The sequence below is a fragment of the Plecotus auritus genome (genome assembly GCF_963455305.1).
Source record: "Plecotus auritus genome assembly, chromosome: 2".
NCBI lineage: Eukaryota > Metazoa > Chordata > Mammalia > Chiroptera > Vespertilionidae > Plecotus > Plecotus auritus.
The window spans coordinates 119,743,066-119,766,483 of record NC_137771.1 but is presented as its reverse complement, the minus strand read 5'-3'; the positions used below and the strand labels follow the sequence as shown (position 1 = coordinate 119,766,483).

General features: G+C 40.1%; 1 protein-coding gene across 12 annotated transcripts in view; it reads right to left on the bottom strand.

Moving 5' to 3' along the window:
* The window catches only part of RNF13 (ring finger protein 13), a 178,494-nt gene that overhangs the window by 4,582 nt on the left and 150,494 nt on the right, over positions 1-23,418 (bottom strand). The window contains exon 9 of one of the 12 annotated variants that reach the window (XM_080657508.1): positions 22,270-22,388. The exons of the other annotated variants lie outside the window; for them this stretch is intronic. Coding sequence (XP_080513634.1) covers positions 22,354-22,388 — 35 coding nt within the window. The 3' untranslated portion in view covers positions 22,270-22,353. Of the gene's footprint in view, positions 1-22,269; positions 22,389-23,418 lie in introns of those variants that run through there. 12 annotated transcript variants of the gene reach the window in all.

Below are 23,418 nucleotides of genomic sequence, written 5' to 3'. Positions count from 1 at the left end.
ACTATAAATACTTATGGTTTTATTTGAAAACTAGGTTAGTTGTATTAAGAATACTTTTAATACAGCCAAAATTTGATTAAATGAGGTATAGGTGAGAAATCTAAAAAAATGACAAGCATCTATACTAATTAAAGAGTAATGTGCTAATTAGACCGGGAGACCATCTGGACGTCCTTCTGGACAAAGCCATGGTGGTGGGGCCAAGGCAGAGGCGGTTAGGGGCAATCAGGCTGGTGGGGGGGTGGGGGGCAGTTGGGGGCAACCATGCCAGCAGGGGGGGACAGTTGGGGGCAATCAGGCTGGCAGGCAGAGTGGTTAAGGGCGATCAGGCAGGTGAGCGGTTAGGAGCCAGCGGTCCTGGATTGTGAGAGGGATGTCTGACTGCTGGTTTAAGCCCGACAGGGATTGGACTTAAACCGGCAGTCGGACATCCCTCGAGGGGTCCCAGATTGGAGAGGGTGCAGGCCGGGCTGAGGGACACCCTCCCTCCCGTGTATGAATTTCGTACACTGGGCCACTAGTATACTAATAAAAAGCAAGAATGAAAGCAGAATCCACTATCTTTCCCATTTTAAAATACCTGAAACTGAAAATAGTGGAAAATGCATCATGTACCATGACAGCTTTGAAATCCCATCAGCGGATTCATATTCAAGGCCACGGCTCAACATCACCCAACTGTTGAATGGATTTATATTTATTTTTAATAATAGGAAAGGGAAACAGGGATACAATATTTGGGTTAGTCTTAAATGTATGGAATTGAGGCTTATATTGATTTCCCTTACTTTCTAGCCACAGCACTATTTTGAAGATGACAGGTCAAGATTCAAAGGTGGTGCTTTTGGTCATGGACCAAAGTGAAGCCTAGTGCTCTGGAGAGAAATTTATTTTTAACGTAAAGATAAATTGAAGGCATTTACTTTTTTACAATTTACAACTTTAACAGATTTTTAAAAAACTAACCAATTGACTGGTTTTGGTAGCATAAAATTAAAGGGCTATAACAAGTGCTAATAAATGTTAGTTTTGTTACCATCAGCATCATTCTTGAAAGTTTTGTTCCTTAGTATGAACCAGGGGTTTTCAACTGGGGATGATTTTGCCCTCCCAGGGACATTTGGTGACATCTAAAGACTTTTTTGCTTTTCAAAATTGGGAGCTGGTGCTGCTGACATCTAGTAGGTCAGTGATGCTGCTAAACATCCTACATGATCTGATCAGCCTCTCAAACAAAGCATTATCCCATCTAAAATGTCAATAGTGCTGAGTTTGGGAAAGCTGATATGAAACATCTCCCGGCTTTATCAAACAAAGACTTGGCCAATTTACTAGTGACTGGATGGTTCAGAAGTTGTGGGAGGAGTGAGATTCATGTTTGTTACTTCTGAAACATTCTGTCTGGAATGTTTCTGGCATTGTTATTTGAATAATGTTTCAGAAAAATTTGTCTCGTCAGTCTGGAAATGTTATAATATGCAGGTGGACAGAACTTTGATTTTCCCCCCTCTAGACCGATTTCTCCCTAGTTTTTCCATGAAACCTTGGGTCATCAGGTACAGCAAAGGCCTGATCCATCGGAACTGGAATCACACAGATTTACAGCAGCCATTGCAGTGGTATGACTGATTACCAGGCTTAGGAATAACCTGATGCCTCTCCCCTTAGACCTACATTCAGTCTGTTACCATGCCCTACAAACCTGTCTCTATAAAACATTGCTGAGTCCCTCCTCCCTGTCTCCTCAATTACTGTGGTACAAGCGCTTGGATTACTGTAAGAGCCTCTCTAATCCCCCTTTTCCTGCCCCATGCGGTTTTTCTCCATGATTTTTAAAAAACAGCAAACATATTATGTCAATCCCATTTGAATGATTCCCCATTTCACTTAGAATAAAATCTGAGCTCATTATGGATGTACTTCTTATAGCTGTCTATGACCTGACCCTACCTTCTCCTCCCATCTCATATCGGTCTGCTTCAATCTTCACTGGCCTTCTTTCAGTCTTAGTATGAGAGTTAGATGGGGACCTGCATTTAGCCATGTTTTAACAAAAATATTTGGACATAAAACTAGGTATAGGAAGAGGAATCACCATTTCTACAGATGACTAAAAAATGAGCTAGTTTGAAACAGTCTAGCCAGTGCAAACAAATTGATGCAGAGCTTAATCAATTTTATAACCAACTAGTCCAGGCCATAAGTCAACCAGGATAGGTTTCCTCAAAATAAAAGACAGTGAATGTTCAGAGCTAAACAGGTTTCATGAGAAATAATGGCTTAACATATACATTTTAAATAATCTGCTCAGGGAAGATGTAGCATTGGATTCATGAGCTTCAAAGCAAAAACTACTCTCCTTTTAGAGAAAGTGCCTTGCCAGTTATTCCCAGCTTTGCCAGTAAAACAAAACTAAAGTCCCATGATGGCAGCTCTTTCTAGCAAAATAAGCAAATTTTATCTGCTGTTCTCTCCTCCATACCAGTTCCCAAGAAATCTGATCAAAAGACAACATGATGAAATATTTTTAAATCCAATTTGCTTTAGGATTGAGCAAAGGAACTAATATTTATTGTTAAGGCTAGATTAAGAGCAGTTAATGTAGTTACAAAAACTAATATGTAAAGCATGCCTTAATAGGTAAAGAAATAAAAAATTATAAATGTTAAATATTGCTTCATTTTTATGTCATCTGCTATAAAATGCTATATTGCTTTTTTCCGTCTCTGAAATAAAATCTTCTTCCTATGCATACTACCTTGGAAAACCTTAAAGTTTACACTACAAAAGAAAAATCTCTGCTACCTTAAAATTACAAATATGAAATACGTTATTTAAAAAATCATTTTTATCTTAGGGATCTGTCTCCTCACGCCGATGTGGTAGGGAGATAGCTACCATAAGGATTTTTCATCTGTTATGAAACATGGTGTGTGGAACCAGTTCCTTACGGTTATAGACTTGTAGAAATGCATTAACTGCATAACACAGGAAACTCAGGAAACCACAATTTCAATTGAAGATCAATTTTGAGGAGAACAATGACTTATAATAAATTTATAAGGAAGCTTCAGAAGCACCAAAACAAAAGACTGTTAATATTTTGTATGTGCTAGATATAGCTCAGTTAATACTTAAGTCATTTAAGTATTAATCAGCACAGACATTTCCAGAAGAGCTGCAAAGATGAAGATCAGTAAGATAATTAGGAATATTTAAGATAATCATGTCCCCAAAGTATGGTAAATATGTGAGATTGCTGACTAACCTCTGCAGATATTCTTCTTATGGTAGGACCTCAAGATGGTGGTTTCTTTGGTTTGATTACAGGCTATGCCTATGGAAGAGTTCCAAAGCCAAATTCTTTTTTGGTTCACTGGCAAATACAGGGTGTCCCACCAAACACTGAATAATTATAAGGGTAGTGTTTATTAAAATACATTTCATTTTCAAAATTGAGCTATCAGTTATTCAAGTGTATATACATTTTGGGGGGACACCCTGTGTTTCCAAGATGTTAAAGATTCTAACAATAACATTTCCATTACATTCTAAGCCTATAAGAATTCTTTTAAGCCCTGGCTGGGTGGCTCAGTCAGTTGGAACATAGTCCTGTGCACCAAAAGGTTGCAGGTTCAATGGCAGGTCAGGGCAGATATCCAATCGGGGAGCATATGGGAGGCAACCAATTGATGTCTGTCTCTCTCACCCCCCTCCCTCCCTCACTTCCTCCCTTCTGCTCCCTTTCCCTCCCTCCCTCTTCATCTCTCTACAATCAATAAAAACATATCCTTGGGTGAAGATTACAAAAAAAAGCTTTTTATTAAGACTACCAAGGTTTGGTGCTATAACTTACTGGAGTGATGAGTACCCACAGAAGTGTTCTATATTCCCTTCATGTTTTCAAGCATCTAATAGTTGAATATACAACTATAAGAAAATTGCAACAATTACACTGGGATTTTTTTCTTTCTATTAACCTATGCATACTTTGTCAAAACCATTACAGTATACTAGAACATGCATAACAAATATACCTTCCTTTTACTTTAATATTATCATAAACAAAACATTCTGAAACAAAAATATAACTAGCTTTGACTTACTGTTATTGGAAAGAGATTGCAAGTGTAATATAAAATTACATATTTTTAAGCTGCTTCATGATTTTGGCAATCTTTTTTTACATAAAAGAAATGTTTAATGACTGAATTTTGATGACACTAATATCTTATTTATAATTTTTATTTAAGGGGTTGTTTTGTTTTTGTAATAATTGCTACCATTTGTTGAGCTGTTGCTCTGTGTCAGGCACTGTTACAAGCATTTTTCACATGTTAATTTACATCTCCCACCCACCTTATGAAGCAGGTATTGTTAGTCCTATCTACACATCAAGGGATGTATATACAGAGGTGCCACTTATTAGAAATTAAAATGTTTCCAATTCATAAGCCAGAACACTCTTTTGGTCTTCAGATCCACACATGGAAAAGGAATGAAGATTGTTTTTTATTCCTACCTCACATTTTTATAAACCTATCAGGGTGCTACAAATTAGCAGCTATGTTCTATAACTTTAACTGTCAAACATTTCTTATATATTCTGATGATGAAATGATAGTGCATGCAAAGTAAGGAAACAAATGACTCCACTGAAGGAAAGAGCATTATGTTGGCAACTTTTGGGGTGGTGGTGGTAATTCAATAATTGAGAGTAAGAATAAAAATGATTGTCTTAGAGACCATAAATAAATCTATATAACAAACTTAAAATCCAAGCCCTTAACCTTGACATTAGCATTGATCGAATTCCATTTTGGGTAAATTTTTTTAAAAAACCTAACTTTTCCCTGTATTCTAAACAGCTATTCTATAGTAGTCTTTATTGGTTTTAACTTGGATGAATTATGCAGATAAACTATCCAAGAACTTACTGAACAGAGAACTAAACAGATTCAACTATTTGTCATTATCCTGAAAAATCAAAGTTAAAGGAATTTTTAAGTGGTAAATACTATCAGGCCTCAAGTACTTACTAGTAAAAAGTGTTTTCTTGTACTAAGTCCTAAAGATTTCATGTTCTTTTCATTATTCCTTTTCAGGCCACTAGAATATTGGTGTACACTCTTCCACGGCCCACTTCAACAACCTCAGATTTATATGCATCCTTAATACTTGTGTGTTCTAATGTAGTAATTATTTTTCTTTTCCTTCATGTAAATGTGTTTAAACAAAAACCTTGAGCAGCCTCAGGTACACTTGGGGTTTAAAGTGGAGGCATTAGGCCTACATTACTTTGGCATAAAGCAGAATTTCTTCTAGATGATTACATTGGGCTGTCATTACAACTCTCAATAAAAAAAGTGCATATATATATATATATATATATATATACACACACACACACACATATATATATATCTGTGTGTGTATGTATGTATGTGTGTGTGTGTGTGTATATATATATATATATATATATATATATATATATATAACTTTTAGAAAATAATACTATTATCACATGTAACAAAACACTAATTTCATAATATCATCCAATACCCAAGGCATATTCAAATTTCCTCAGTTGTCTCAAACCTGTATTTTTAAAGATAAATTTCCTCTATTGTCTCAAACCTGTCTTTTTACAGATGATTTATTCAAATTAGTATCCAAACATTGCATCTGATGTTTGTAATGTTTGGGTGGTGATTTGTAAATCTCTCTAAATCTAACAAGTCTTGCCCCCTTTGTATACTCGTGAAAGAAACTGGATGACTTGTCCTGTAACGGTATTTACATTTTGGATGTGGTGATTGCACACATGATTGTTTTTTAAGATGGCTACGGCACTACATTAATCATTCCATATTTACACCAAAACTTCTACTGGCTCAATAGTACCTTTATGCAAATTAGGGAAAAAGCAATACTTCTTCAAGGCACTTTATTGCTATCTGCCAAAAAATAATTATCACAAATACAAAAATCTCTGATGAAGAAGAATGAATGCTAACTTCCCAGAGCTATGCAATGTACAACGTGTGATTGTATATTGCCACCTGAACTCAGAATTCTTGGTAAGGCAACTTCCCACAAGTAAGAAAAAGTAGGTGGGATTCCTTTTTTGTAAACTGGATTACTTCAATCCTTAAACTGAAAAGGCATAAAGAATATCAGTTTTCAACACTGTCATTATCCTCAGACAGTGGTGAGCCTAACAGACTTTTCATACTCTAAGACTGTGTAGCCCCAAGCATCTTGACTAAGGATAAAAACAAACAAACAAACAAACAAAACAAGTGTAACATTTAGGCAAAGGAATAACTTTAAAAAAATTAAAATGGTCTCCAATTCTATGTTCATGTGCAAACGATTTTGATTTTATCCTTTCTATAGTTATGATAAAAAGTATGACTTTTTCAGACAATACAACTATCAAAATGTGTTTATCTGCCACTTTTAACAGGAAATCCATCCATTAATGATTGGTTCTAAATTTCTCATATTTTGGCATACAATGGAATAATCATAGGTGTGCTGAGAATAAAGTTTTATACTGTCAAATCATTTGTGAAAATTAAAAACTACTGTCAATGGATACAAAGGAAGATATTTTAGCAAAGGTTTGAACTCTGACAGCTGATGGTAAGTTTAAGTAATATTTTTAGGACCAGTGTAAATGAACTTAAATGGTTTGTGATTTAACTACAATTTGGAGCAATGAACAAATATCTGAGTTCCTAAGTGCCATGCTAAGTATGAATATTTCTTGGAAACTAAAAATAATGTAATTATTCAAAGAAAAATATCTTTAAGATGTAGACTAATAACTTTTAATATGTGAGGCTTATCTCATTTTATGTAATAGTAATTTGCATAAAGATACAGGTTTCCTTTGATATATATTCACTATTACATCCCCAATGTTTAGGTAGAACAGTATGTCTAGAACACAGCAAGTTCCCAATATCTATTTACTGAATGCATGAACAGATGTTTAAATCTGAAATTTACTGTGTAAGCTAACATAAGTTACTTAAGGACGGTATTTTTAAAATATATTTTTAAAGCAATCTGTATAAATCAGTAATATTAATGAATAATTTTGTTGGTGCTAAAATACTAAATGAAGATCTTAGACAACGCTGGTGGATGTGATCAGACATAAAACTTTCTAAGGATTCTGGATTGACATGGCAATTTGTAAAGTAACAGGAATTCTCATATACCTCCTATGGGATGGTAAACTGATATAAACACTTCGGAGATCAACTTAGCACAGTGCAGTAAAGTTGATGATACACATATTCTATGACTTAATAGTTTTGCTCCTAGGTAAACAAATGATCTAGAGTAACACACACATATAACCAAGGTGGTATGAAGAAGTAATAGTAGAAGGGTGGGGGAAAAGGCAGAGACTTCAGTCCTATACTCACAAGGAAAAAAGCTGAAAAAAACTGAAAATAAATCTACTGAAAGACTGAGTTCTCAGAGAAAACCACTGACCCCCAAATTGGACTAATTGGCTGATATAATCACAATTTACTGGAGCAAAAGCCCAGGAGCAAAAACCTCTCAGGGACCCAGCCCCAGGGTAGAAAACCATAAACTGTACCTGATAAATTGCTGGAGGCTCAGGTGGACATGTTTGAGAGTTAAAAACTCTACAGGAACCCTGGCTGGTGTGAGCCAGTGATTACAGCGTTAGCCTGTACATCCAAGAATCTCGGGTTCAATTCCCGGTCAAGGGAACGTACCTGGGTTGCAGGTTCTGTCCCTGCCCAGTCAAGATGTGTGCTGGAGGCAACCAACAATTGTGTGTCTCACATGGATGTTGCTCTCGCTCTCGCTCCCTCTCCTTCTCCCTCCCTTTTACTCTCTAAAGAAAAAAATCAATGGAAAAAAATGTCCTCAGGTGAGGATTAACAAAAACACTCTACATGAGGTTTTCTGGGACAGCATGTAAAGAGCTTAGAAAGTGGCCATTCTGTTTTAATGAGTAAAAAGATTACAAACTGAAAAATCAACAATTCTTCCTAGATCCATCAGAGAAGTGAACTTACTAGGCAAACTACTGCCCTGGAAATTGGATGTACAGATAGGAAGAGAAGATCACTACTCATCAGAGCAGAAACTCCCTGAGTAGAAACTTGCATGGAACCCAGTACCAGAGTAGGAGAACCTGAATAGTAGTGATGAATTGCCAGTGGTTCAGTTTGTACAAGTCTGAGAGTTTAAAATTCCAGGGGAGCCTGAACATTTTTGTGAGTTTACCTTGTGGAGCTCTATCAGGTTCTTATAGTGAATACTGGAGAGAAAAAAACATCCCCTTGAGCCCAGCCGGTGTGGCTCAGTGGTTGAGTCCCGACCTATGAAGTAGGAGGTCAGAGTTTGATTCCAGGTCAGTCACATGCCTGGGTTGCGGCCTCAATTCCAGTAGGGGACATGAAAGAGGCAGCTCGTCAGTGATTCTAACTCATCATTATGATGTTTCTATCTCTGTTGCCCTCTCCCTTCCTCTCTGAAATAAAAAAATATTTTAAAAAATCCTTTGAGCTTCTGGTGGGGGGCAAAGGGAAAGTGGCCATTTTAAAATATACCAGAAAATTCTGTTCTTAACAATCCTCAAGAAAAACTAATCAGATAATAACCTACCAGGTTTTTGTTTTTAATCAGAGTCTGACACAGGAGAAGGGAAAAACTCAACTCTAGCCTTTTGTGTGGGAGAAGGGAAATACTTCTGCAGCCATCAGGTCCCACCAAAGGCTGGGGAAAACAGGCACAGCTCAAAGCCACAGGCTGACAAAAACACTGAGACAATCATAGGACTATGGACTCTTCCCATCCTCAACACCTTTACATCACACCACTAACGACCTATTTACTAGAGTTCCTTTCACTCAAAAGGCAAAAGAACCAATTTGAAGAGATAGCAAACATCACAACTAAACTCAAGATATGGCAGGGATATAGGAATTATCAGACCATGCATTTAAAACAACTGTGATTAATATGCTAAGGCACCTGATAGATAAAGCAAACAGCATGCAAGAACAAATGGATAATGTAAGCAGATAGATGGAAATCCTAAGAAGTAAAAAGAAACCTTTAGAAGTAAAAAAATAACAAAACACTTAACAGAAATGAAGAATGCCTTTAATGGGTTCAGTAGACTGCACACTGCTGAAGAAAGAGTCTGAGCTTCAGAATATATCATTAGAAACCTACAAAACTGAAAAGAAAAAGACTAGAAAAACAAATCAGAGAACTGTAGGACAACTTTAAAAAAAATGGTGTAGCATATGCATAATGGAATACCAGAATGAGAAGGAGCAGAAGCAACATTTGAAGCAAGGATGATTGAGAATTTCTTCATGTGAATGCAAGACAGCAAACAAATCCAGGAAGATCATACAACACAAAAGATAAATGCCAAAAAACACTACACTAGGCATATCATATTCAAACTGCAAAAAAATCAGACAAATGATCTTGAAGAGCCAGAGTTTTTAAAAATCTTACCTATAAAGGACAGAAATAATTACCTCCAATTCTCCTCAGAAATCATTCAAGCAAGAGAGTGAAGGGAAATATACACTGAGTGGCCAGATTATTATGATCTCTGAACACATAATAATATGGCCACTCAGTGTGTGTATGAATATAATATATATATTAGAGGCCCAGTGCATGAATTCATGCATGGGTGGGGCAGCCTGGCCAGGAGGAGGGGACATGGGCCGTTGGCTGACATGCCTGCTGGTCGAACTCCTGGTCGAGGGGACAATTTGCATATTAGCCTTTTATTATACAGGATATACACTGAGTGCCAGATTATTATGCATTCAGAGAGCATAATAATCTGGCCAGTGTATAAGGTGTTAAGGGTGAAAACCACCAACCTAGAATTCTGTACCCTGCAAAACTGTCCTTCAAAAGTGAAGAGGAGTGATAAAAGATGGCGACAAAGTAGGTGGATGTTACACTCACCTCCTCCAAGGACCAACCAAGGATTTACAGAAAAAGCCACATCAAGACTGGTAGGAAGGATGGTTACACAAAGGGGGCCAGCACTGTCCCCATGGGCAACACCTGAGATTCAGGAGGGATATCTCAGTTGCAAAACACTGAGGAGTATGAGTTCTCAATCCCAAACTGGGCTCCCCAACCCAGAGAACCAGAGCTGGGAAGAGGCAGCCACATAACATCTGGCTATGAAAATCTGGGGATTCTGTCCACCATGGAGAAGGGACAATGCACAAAATCTCATTCACAGCCACTCACCCTGGGCTCTGATGGAGGGAGGGTGAAGCAGAATAGAGTCAAGTGAGGAGACACTGGGATTTGTGGCTCTGGAGAGAGTACTGAAGGGACAGCTTCCAGGACTCCTGTGCTGAGTCACTCTGCCACACTGCAGATGCCATCTTTCTTGGGTGGAGCATGCCCTTCCATATAGAATCAACATGGGGAATGCAATAGTCCCTACCTCCTGATTCCTTGTTGTCCCACTCTGTGGAGCCCTGTTGAAAAGTTATAGCTACCTGGGTTGGGATGTAGAGGTCTGGGCAGACTCAGGAAGTATCAGTGACACTACAGTACACTAGGCATACTGTATTGTGTGGCTTTGGGGCAGGGTTATTCCTCCCATGTTCCCAGGGACCTGACTGGAGCAAATGGGAGATTTACTGTCCCCAAACTCCAGGCTTCTGGCAGCCCTATCCAACTCCTGATGGCTCTGCTCTCTGAGGTCTGGGCAGAATCTGGGACAAACTGAGTTGTGTGTTTCTGAGGCTGGGGTCACATCCCACAACTTTCCCCAAGCCTGATTATAGAAACAAAAACAAAAGGGCAGCCAAGTGGGAAGACAAAGAAACATGGCCCAAATGAAGGAACGGGAGAAATCTTTGAAAAAGACCTCCCCATCATGCGAGATCCACTAGCCCCATCATCTCAACTCCTGGTGTCAGCATCCTGCTGAAATCAATACCTGGCAGAATCTGAGACAGAGTTGTGTGGCTCTAGGACAGGAGCCATTTTTCTCTTACAAGCCCTAGTGGTGGAAGAACCTTCCCTTCACATGACCAAATCTTGGTCTGTTTATGCCTGATAAACTCAGGCAGCTGGAGGTGGATCTCAGGGTGCCTTGGGGCTTCTGCCGACCTTTCCCTGGGCCCAGTGCTGGTAAAAGCCAGCCTTAGTGTGCAGCTTGATTTTTCCCATGAAGACCCAGGTCTAGCAGAGATGACCACAAAATGTAGATCGCTTTGTAGCTCCAAACAGGTTGCTAGGGCCAGTCACAGACAGTGTCTGATATTGGCCAGCCCCAGAATCACAACCAAGAGGCCCAAGACCAAAAACATAGAGTGGCCACCTTCAGACAACATCAGAGAAGGATCAATTAGCTTCACTAGTGGCATATACACAGGGAGATCTGGGCAGGTACCAGACCCTGCTGAGAAAAATTCTGTTTCATGTGGTTAGTGCCTGCACAACAGTTTGTACACTGTGTTCAGGATTGATCCTCACAGTCAGCCTACCTGAGGGTCAACCCCATGCATGAATGGGCCAATAGTAATCAAGGCTCGATTACAACAGGAGGGCCCACATAACCCACATCAGGGACATTCACGGAGCACCCAGCTCAGGTGATCAAGGAGACTGCACCACTGGGTCCCATGGGACACCTACTACAGAAGGCCACCATACCAAAACTGGGAGTCATAGCATATCTACCTAATATATACAAACAAACACAAAAGGACAGCCAAACTGGGGGGACAAAGAAACATGCCCAAATGAACAGGAAAAATCTTTAAAAAAGATCTACATGAAATGCATGCAGGCAATTTACCAGATACTCTAAAATTCAAAGCAATGGTTATAAGGATGCTCAAGGAACTTAGAACTACAACAGCATGAAAAAGAACACAGAAGCCATAAAAAGAAACAGTCAGAAATGAAGAATACAAAATCTGAAATGAAGAACACACTAGAAGGAATAAATAGTAGGTTGGATGAAGCAGAAGATAGAATCATCAATGTGGAAGACAAGGCAACAAAAAACACAAAATCAGAGCAGTAAAATGAAAAAAGAATTATACAAAAATGAGGGTAGTTTAAGGGACCTTTGAAACCACATGAAGAGTAACAATATACGCATCATAGGGGTACCAGAAGGAAAAGAGAGGAAGCAAAGGATCAAGGACCTATTTAAGAAATAATGATTGAAAACTTCCCTAACCTGGTAAAAGAAAAAGTCACAAGTCCAGGAAGCACAGAGTCCCAAACAAGATGAACTCAAAGAAGCACATACCAAGACACATCATCATAATATGGCAAAGGTTAAAGACAAAGCATATTAAAAACAGCAAGAGAAAGACAGGTAGCTACTTACAGAGGAGCTCCCATTAGACTGTCTGTTAATTTGTCAACAGAAACATTTCAGTCCAGAAGTGATGAACATGAAATACTCAAAATCATGAAAAGCAAGGACCTACAACCAAGACTACTTTACCCAGCAAGGCTATCATTTAAAATTGAAGGAGAATAAAGAGTTTCTCAGACAAGAAAAAGCTAAATTAGTTTTAAAAGAAATGTTAAAGGGTCTTCTTTAAGAAGAAGAAAAAATAAACAGAGAAACATAGTTAAAAGAATAAAATGGAAATAAATACATACCTATCAATAATCACTCTAAAGGTAAATGGCTAAAATGCTCCAATCAAAAGACATAGGGAAGCTGAATGGATAAGAAAAGAAGAAGTAGCCCTAACTGGTTTGGCTCAGTGGATAGAGCGTCGGCCTGCAGACTGAAGGGTCCCAGGTTCAATTCCGGTCAAGGACATGTACCTTGGTTGCGGGCACATCCCCAATAGGAGGTGTGCAGGAGGCAGCTGATCGATGTTTCTCTCTCATTGATGTTTCTACCTCTCTATCCCTTTCCCTTCCTCTCTGTAAAAAAATCAGTAAGATATATTTTTTAAAAAAAATAAAAAAGACAAGAAGTATATACTGGGTATCCCCCAAAAATGTATACACACTTTGTAGATTCTATTACATTTTATTTTAAAATTAAATGTATTTTAATAAACACTGCCTATATAATTATTTAAAGTATATGTGAATTTTTGGGACACCCTGTATATGCTGTATAAAAGGACCCACCTCAGAATGAAAGATACACTCACTAAAAGTAAAAGGATGGAAAAAGTATTTCATGAAAATAGAAAGGAACAAAGAGCTGGGGTAGCAATACTTAACTTCTGACAAAATAGACTTTAAAACAAAGTCTATAGTAAGAGACAAAGAAGGACACTACACAATGATAAAGGGAGCAATCCATCAGGAGGATGTAACCCTTGTAAACATTGATGCACACAACATAAGAGCATCTAAATAAAAAGCAAGTCTTGTACATAAAGGGAGACAGACAGTAATACAGTCATAGTAGGGGATTTTAGCACCCCACAGACATCAGTGGATAGACATTCTACACTGAAAATCAAGAAGGAGATGGTGGCCTTAAATGACTCACTAAATGAGATGAATTTAACAACTTCAGAGCATCAGAATATACATGCTATTCAAGTGCACATGGACCAAATTCTAGGACACAAAACAAGTCTCAACAAATTTAAGAAGACTGAGATCATATGAAGCATTTTCTCTGACCATAATGGTATGAAACTAGAAATCAATCACAAGAAAAAAACTGAAAAACACACAAAGTCATGGAAGATAGACAAAAACTTACTAAACAATGACTGGTTTAACAATGAGGTCAAAGAAGAAATCAAAAGGTATCTTGAAACAAATAAAAATGAGAAAACAACCCACAAATCTATGGGACACAGTGAAAGCAGCACTAAGGAAAATTCATAGGATTACAGACCAACCTCAAGAAACAAAAATCTCAAATAAGCTGAAGTTATAGGAACTGAAAAAAGAACAAACAAAGCCCAAACTTAGTAAAAAAAGAAAGATCAGAACAGAAATAAATGACACAGATACCTAAGCCACCGTAACAGCCATAATGACCTGTTGCTATGACGCCCACTGTGGCTAGTGAACTGGCTGATCAGAGGTGGGGCTGGCTGGCCAACCTACTAAGGCCCCTCCTCCCAGCTAGCCATGCCCCTGATGGGCCCCCACCACCCTGATCAGCCCACAGCACCTTCCCCCTGCTGGCCCCACCTCTGTTCGATTCCCCAACCCCAATAGGGGGCGAGGGCAGCCCACCAACCTCCTGCAGCCCCTCTCCCCACATAGTCCCACCCTAGATCAGCCCTCCCCATCAGGGGCAGGGCCGGTCAGCCAACCACCCATGGCCCCTCCCTCAGGACACTGGCCCCTGATCAGCACTCCCTACCCCATTCAGGGGTGGGGCCAGCTGGCCCACTGCCCACAGCCCCTCTCCATGGCCAACCTTGCCCCCAATCGGCCCCCCAACCCCAATCAGGGGCAGGGTGCGCTGGCCAATCGCCCACGGCCCCTTCCCCCAGCCAGCTCGGCCCTGATCAGGCCCCGATTGGGGTGGGCTGGCCGGCCAACCTCCCACCATCTCCTCCTCCTGACAGGCCCAGCCCTGATGTGCCCCAATTTGGCCAGGCTGGCCAGATCCCACCCATGCACAAATTCGTGCACCTGGCCTCTAATATATATACTAGAGGCCCAGTGCACAAAATTCGTGCACGGGAGGGGGTGTCCCTCAGCCCAGCCTGCACCCTTTCTAATCTGGGAACCCTCGAGGGATGTCCGACTGCCTGTCTCAATCCAGGACTGCTGGTTCTCAACCACTTGCCTGCCTGCTTGCCGATTGCCCCCAACTGCTTCTGCCTGCCAGCCTGATCACCTTCTAACCACTCCCCTGCAGGCCTGGTTTCCCCCCAACTGCCCTCCCCTGCAGGCCTGATCACCCCCCAACTGCCCTCCCTTGCAGGCCTGGTCCCTCCCAATTGCCCTCCCCTGCTGGCCTGATCACTCACAACTGCCCTCCCCTGCCGGCCATCTTGTGTCCACATGGGGGCAGCCATCTTGTGTGTTGGAGTGATGGTCAATTTGCATATTACTCTTTTATTAGATAGGATACATACATATATACATACATATATATGTATATATACGTGTGTGTGTGTGTATATATATGATACAAAAACTATGAAACCAAGAGCTAGTTCTTTGAGAAGATAAACAAAATTGACAAACCTTTAACCAGACTCATCAAGAAAAAAGACAAAGGACCCAAATAAATAACAGAAATGGAAGAGGTAAAGTAGTAACAACTAACACCAAAGAAATACAAAGGATTGTAAGAACATATTATGAACAACTATATGCCAACAAGTTGGATAATCTGGACTAAAGGGATAAATTCCTAGAACATACAATCTTCCAAAACTGAATCAAGAAAAATCAGAAACCTGAATAGACCTATAACAACTAATGAAATTGAAGCAGAAATAAATTAACAAAAGTCCTGGACCAGATGGATTCACAGGTGACTTTTTCCCCAAACATTGTAAGAGGAACTAACATATATCCTCTTCCAAGAAATTCAAGAGGAAGGAAGACTCACAAGCTCTTTTTACAAGGCCAGCATTATCCTAATTACAAAACCAGATAAAGACACTACAAAGAAAGAAAATTATAGGACAATATCCCTGATAAACATAGATGCTAAAGCACTCAACAAAATATTAACAAACCCAATGCAGCAATATATTAAAAATATCATACACTATGAGCAAGTAGGATTTATTCGGGGGATGCAAGTTTGGTACAATATCTGCAAATGAATAAACAGGACACTCCACATAAACAATATGAAGGGTCAAAATCACATCATATCAATAGATGCAGAAAAAGCATTTGATAAAATCTAGCACTCATTTATGATAAAAACTATTAAGCCAAGCATGTCAAACTCGAGGCCCACAGGCTGCATGCAGCCCACAATGAATATTTTTGCAGCTCAGCCAATACAACTCTATGTAAGAAACATTTTAATAAAAATTTCGCAACTTGATTTTTAAAATATCCTGTTATACACAGTTATTAATCACAAACTACAATGTTCACTTATTTGTAGTTATTCAGTGTCTGGTAAATTAATGTCAAGAAAAATATTAATTTTTATTAAAATATTCTATTATTTTATGTTAATGATTACTCATCTATTTCAGCCCTTTGTGTTCAGCATGTCTCTATCGAAATAAACCTACGTTTCTATGAAAATGGAAGCTTTTGTTTTCTTGTGGCCCACATAAACTTAAACCTTGTTTATTTGGCCTGTGTTAGCTTTCGTATTTGATATGTTTGCTCTAAGCATAGTGGGAAGAGAGGGAGTATACCTCAATGTAAAAAAGGCCACATATGACAAACCCACAGCCAACATCATACTCAATGGGCATTTCACTTAAGATCAGGAACAAGACAAGGGTGTTCACTTTCACCACTCTTATTCAACCTAGTACTGGAAGTCCTAGCCACAGCAATCAGACATCCTATATAATAAAGAGGTAATATGCAAATTGACCATAACTCCAAAACACAAGATGGCTGCCCCTATGTGGTCAAAGATCCTGCCCCCATGTGGACACAAGATGGCCACCACAAGATGGCCGGCAGGGGAGGGCAGTTGGGAGGGACCAGGCCTGCAGGGGAGGGCAGTTGGGGGAAATCAGACCTGCAGGGGAGGGTAGTTGGGAGTGACCAGGCCTGCAGGGGAGGCCAGTTGGGGGGGACCCAGGCCTGCAGGGGAGGGCAGTTAGGGGTTATCGTGCCGGCAGGGGAGGGCAGTTAGGGTCGACCAGGCTGGGAAGGTAGGGGTGACCAGGCCAGCAGGGGAGGGCAGTTGGGGGTGACCAGGCCTGCAGGGGAGGGCAGTTAGGGGTAATTGGGCCATCAGGGGAGCAGTTAGGCGTTGATCAGGCTGGCAGGGGAGTGGTTATGGGGTGATCAGGCTGGCAGGCAGAAGCAGTTAGGGGCAATCAGGCAGGCAGGGAGGCAAGCAGTTGGGAGCCAGCAGTACTGGATTGTGAGAGGGATGTCCGACTGCCCATTTAGGCCCAATCCCACCACCAGGATCAGGACTAAACGGGCAGTCGGACATCCCTCAAGGGGTCCCAGACTGGAGAGGGTGCAGACTGGGCTGAGAGACAGCCCGCTCCCCCCAGAGCACGAATTTCGTGCACTGGGCCTCTAGTGAATAAATAAAAGGCATCCCAGTTGGAAAGGAAGAAGTATAACTGTCATTATTTGCAGATGACATGACACTATATAGAGAGAACTCTAAAGATTCCACCAAAAAATTACTAGAACTGATAAATTCCGTTAAGTAACAGGACACAAAATAAATATCCAGAAATCAATTGCATTTTTATACACCAATAACAATCTACCAAGGAGGGAAACTAAGAAAACAATCCCATTACAATTGAATGAAAAAAAAACACCTAGAAATAAATTTAACCAAGGATATAAAAGACCTGTATTCAGAAAATAGTAAGACACTGAAGAAACTGAAGAAGATACAAATAAATGGATGCATATGCCATGTTCATGGATAGAAAAAGTTAACATCGTTAAAATTTCCATGCTACCTGAAGCAATCTATAGATTCAACACAATTCCCATCAAGATATCAATGGCGTATTACATAGAACTAGAAGAAATATTTTAAAAATTTATATGGAACTACAAAAGATCCTGAATAGCAACAGCCATCTTGAGAAAGAAGAACAAAAATGGAAAAATCACGCTACCTGATATCAAACTATACTGCAAGGCCATAGTAATCAAAACAGCATGGTGCTGGCATGAAAACAGACATATATAGTTCATTGGAACAGAAGAGAGAGCCCAGAAATAAACCCATGCCTTTATGGTCAATTACTATTTGACAAAAGAGACGAAAACACACAATAGCATAAAAGTGGTCTATTCAATAAATGGTGTTGGGAAAACTGAATAGATACGTACAAAAAGTGAAACTAGACCAACTTCTTACACCATAAACCAAAATAAACTAAAAATGTATTGAAAACTTAAATGTTAAACTCAAAACTATATAACTCCTAGAAGAAAACATAGGCAATAAAATCTTAGACATTTATCATAGCCATATTTTTCTCTGATATATCTCCTTGGACAAGAGAAACAAAAGAAAAAATAAGCATATGGGACTACATCACACTATGAAGTTTTCCACAGCAAAGGAAACCATCAACAAAATGAAAACACATCCCACTGAATCGGAGAATATATTAATGATACATCTAATAAGGGTTTAATATCCAAAATTTATAAAGAACTTATAAAACTCAACAGTAGCCTAGCTGGCATGGCTCAGTGGTTGAACGTCGACCTATGAACCAGGAGATTGTGGTTCAATTCCCGGTCAGGGCACATGCCCAGGTTAGGGGCTCCCGGTGTGGGGCATACAGGAGGCAGTCGATCATCGATGTTTCTGTCTCTCCCTTCCTCTCTCAAAATCAATTTAAAAATATATAAAAACAAGCAAACTAACTAAAAGCTCAACACCAAAATAAGCACCAATCCAATTATCCAAAATAGATAAAGAACTCATACAACTTGGAGAAACCAAGATTGCGACATAGGTAAACACCGGAACTGCTGCTTCGCACAACAATTTCGAAACTACAACTAAAATACAAAATAGACATCATCCAGAACCACCAGGAAGGCTGGCTGAGTGGAAATTCTACAACTAGAAGGAAAGAGAAAAGCTCACAGAGAATCAGAGGAGCTGCAGGAGGCAGAGGTATTGAGACATGCGCTCGCGCATGGGGAGGACTGGCAACTGAGTGCGCAGCTGGCTTTCTCAAGCAGGAGGGAGACAAATGCTCCCAACTGCGCTAAACTCCAGTTTCGGGTGAGACTCTGGGAACCCAGACTCATACGGGGTGAAACTGGACTGTCCGGAAAGAGAAAGCACACTGAGACGGAGAGGAATTGCGGAAGGCAGAGGTACCCAGGCATGCGTGCAGAGAGGGCGGGCAACTGAGTATGCAGCTGGCTTTCTCAAGAGGGAGGGAGACAAAAGCTCCCGACTGCACTGAACTCCAGTTCTGTGCAAGACTCTGGGAACCCAGACTCATTTGGGGAGAAACTGGACTGTCTGGCAGCGGGTGGAACTCAAGGGCGGCTTTCTCTCAGAGATGCCTGCAGCGATTACCATGGGACACTGAGACACAGGGGTCCATTAGGGCACGGCTGACGGGAAACCAATGCTGTCTGCTCCGCCCTGAGACTCCGCCCCATCCAAGCTGAGCACAGAGGCTTTTGCAAGTCTTCTCCCATAAGGGTGTCTCCAGCATAGAAGTTCTCCCAGCATAGACACAGCTGATCCTCACAGCCAATTGGCCTGGAGGTCAATTCCTCCCAGTGATACCAACAACAATCAAGGCTTAACTACAAGACTGTGCACACAGCCCACAAAGGGGTGCACCAATAGTGTCCACCTCAGGTAATGGGAGAGGCTGAGCCACTGGGCCCTATAGGACACCTAGCACACAAAGCCACTCTATCAATTCAGGGAAGCAGCCAAAATGCAGAGACAAAGAAACAGATCACAAATGAAAGAAATGGAGGAAAGCAAATGACTGGATATAGAGTTCAAAACCACGGTTATAAGGTTTTTCAAGAATTTTCTAGAAAAGGCCGATAAATTTAGCGAGACCCTCAAGGATATGAAAAGGACCAACTAGAAATTAAGCATACACTGACTGAAATAAAAAATATTATACAGAGATCTAACAGCAGACTAGAGGATCCCAAGAATCAAGTCAAAGATTTGAAATACAAAGAAGTAAAAAACACCCAACCAGAAAAGCAAAAAGAAAAAAGAATCAAAAAATACAAAGATAGTGTAAAGAGCCTCTGGAATAACTTCAAGCGTACCAACATCAGAATTTTTGGGGTGCCAGAAGAAGAGAGAGAGCAAGATACTGAAAACCTATTTGAAGAAATAATGACTGAAAACGTCCCCCACCTGGTGAAAGAAATAGACTTACAAGTCCAGGAAGCGCACAGAACCCCAAACAAAAGGAATCCAAAGAGGACCACACCAAGACACATCATAATTAAAATGCCAAGAGCAAAAGACAAAGAGAGAATATTAAAAGCAGCAAGAGAAAAACAGTTAGTTCCCTACAAGGGAGCACCCATACAATTGTCAGCTGATTTCTCAACAGAAACTATGCAGGCCAGACGGGAGTGGCAAGAAATATTCAAAGTGATGAATAGCAAGAACCTACAACCAAGATTACTCTACCCAGCAAAGCTATCATTCAGAATTGAAGGTCAGATAAAGAGCTTTACAGATAAGAAAAAGCTAAAGGAGTTCATCACCACCAAACCAGTATTATATGAAATGCTGAAAGGTATTCTTTAAGAAGAGGAAGAAGATACATATCTATCAACAAGTGAATCTAAAAATCAAGTGAATAAAAAAAATCTGATGAATCTAAAAAAAAAGAACTCATACAACTTACCAAAAGGAAGACGATTCAATAAAAAAGATGGGCAAAGGATCTAAATAGACACTTCTCCAAAGTGGCATATAGATGGCTAAGAGACATATGAAAAAATGTTCAAAGTCACTGATCATCAGAGAGATGCAAATTAAAACGACAATGAGATATCACCTCACACCTATGTCTACCAACAACAAATCAACAAATGACAAGTGCTGGTGAGGATGTGGAGAAAGGGAACCCTTGTGCACTGTTGGGAATGCAGATTGGTGCAACCACTGTGGAAAGCAGTATGGAGTTACCTCAAATTAAAAATTGAACTGCCTTATGACCCAATGATACCTCTCTGGGTACCCCTATGTTCACTACAGCATAATTCACAACAGCCAAGATTTGTAAGCAATCCAAGTGCTTATCTATAGATGAGTGGATCAAAAAGCTGTAGTATGCCCAGCTGGTATAGTTTGAGCATCGACACATGAACCAGGAGATCAAGGTTAGATTCCTGATCAAGGTTAGATTCCTGGTTGCGGGCTCAATCCCCAGTGGCGGGCATGCAGAGGGCAGCCAATTAATGATTCTCATCACTGACGTTTCTATTCTGCCCACCCCTTCTTCTCTATAAAATTATATAGATATATTTTTTTCAAGCTGTGGCACATTTACACAATGAAATCCTACTCAGCTGTATATAGGTGGGGGGGGGGAGAAAGAGAGAAAGAGAGAGAGAGAGAGAGAGAGAGGGAGAGAGAGAGGGAGGGAGGGTGGGGGGGAGAGAGAACACATACCTTTGTGATAGTTGGAGGGACCTGGAGAGCATTATGCTAAGTGAAATAAGCCAGTCAGAGAAAGACAAGTATCATATTATTTCACTCATACATGGAATCTAATGAAGAAAATAAATAAAATAGAAATAGACTTATAGATACAGAGAATAGATTTATGGATTTCAGAGGGGGGTTGGGTTGAGGGGCTAAGTGAAAAAGGTGAAAGGAGTCAGAAAAAAAAAACAAAAAAAACCTCATAGACTCAGACAACAATATGGTGATTATCAGAGGAAAAGGGATAAAGAAGGGAAAGGGCGGAATAAATGGTGATGGAAGAGGACTTTATCTGGGATGGTAAACACAAAATACAATATACAGATGATTTATTATAGAATTATGTACCTGAAAACCTATATAATTTTATTAACCAAAATTATCCCAATAACTTCAATTAAAAATTTTTTACAATTGAAGGAGAGAAGTAATGTCAGCAAGATGGCAGAAATGGACACTCAAGTCTATCTCAATAGACTTAAAAATAACAAACAGATCAAATACTTCTGTGAGAAATTTAAAAGCAGTTAAAAGGTTCCTGCACTCCAGGCAAGGGCAAAACCAACAGCATAAAAGCATGGTAAGAAAATTCATGACATTGTCTACTCCCTTACACCAGAGGCCCTTTCCCCTGCCATGGCACATTTGGGACTGCCTTCTACCTGAGGATGACAAGGTACAGAATGTATGTCCAAGGTCAGAAGTTTATAGGGGCTGACCAAAAGAATGGTGTCTGTCTGGCTATATCTAAGTATTGACAAGAATGGGATGCAAGGTTAGGGATCCCTGAAAACAAAGACAGCTGATCAACCATGCACTAAAATTTGTAGTACCTTAGACACACTAGGTACTAACCAATAGAGGCTGTAATATCATAACGGACACCAGAGCAAGCTCCTGAATTTCTTCAGACAGGAAATTACACCCAAAAGCCCAAAGAGGATGCATACCCAGAAAAGGCTTGGGAGGTCTCCAAATCTCTTCCTATGCTGAGTCGAGAAAGTCCTACATGTTTGAAACCAGACTGCAAAGTCTTAGAGAGATGAATGATTCTTCAAATGCCAAAATTCTAACAAGAAAAAAATGAGATACATAAAAAAATAGGAGAAACATGACCCATTTAAGGAACAAATTACACTCCAGAAAACTAACCTAAAGAAATAGAAATATGTGAATTGCCAAAAATTAAAAAGTACTTTCAATAAATTTAACCAGAGAGGTGAAAGACCTGTACCCTGAAAACTATTAAGACATTAAAGAAGTTGAAGAGGATACAAATAAAGAATAACAAAAAAATAGGAAAAAAATCAATGAAACTAAAAGTTGGTTTACTGAAAAGATGAGCAATATTGATAAACCATTAGATAGAATAACTAGAAAAAGAGAAGGCTCATAGCTAAAATTATAAATGCAAAAGATATCACAACTGATATCACAAAAATAAGGATTATAAGAGATTTCTATGGCCCGGCTTGCGTGGCTTAGTGGTTGAGCATTGACCTATGGTTCAAATCCTGGTCAGGACAAGCGCCCGGGGTTGTGGGCTCCCTTCCTCTCTGAAATCAATTTGTTTTAAAAAAGAGACTTCTATAAACAATTATATGCCAATCAATTAAATAACTGAGAAAATGTGGATAAATCCCTAGAATCCTAAAACCTACCAAGACTAAATTATTAAGAAAAACTGAACAAACCTGTAACTTGTGAAGAGACTGAAGTAGCAATCAAAAAACCTCCCAACAAAAAAAAAATCCAGGACCAAATGGCTTAACTGGTAAATTATATCAAAATAGAGGCCCAGTGCACGAATTCGTGCACAGGTGGGGTCTGGCTGGGCCGGCCCTGATTGTGGCATATCGGGGCTGGGTCTGTCAGGAGGAAGGTTGGCTGGCTGGCCCACCCTGATAGGGCCTGATCAGTCTGGGCCAGCCAGGGGGAGGGGCTGCAGGTGATTGGCTGGCTGGCTCCGCCCCCAGTTGGTGGGGGGGCCAATTAGGGAGTGGAGCTGGCTGGAGGGAAGTGCCGTGGGCCAATTGGATGGTGGGGGCTGATTATGGGGTGGAGCTAGCCATAGGGAGGGGCAGTGGGCTGGCAAGCCC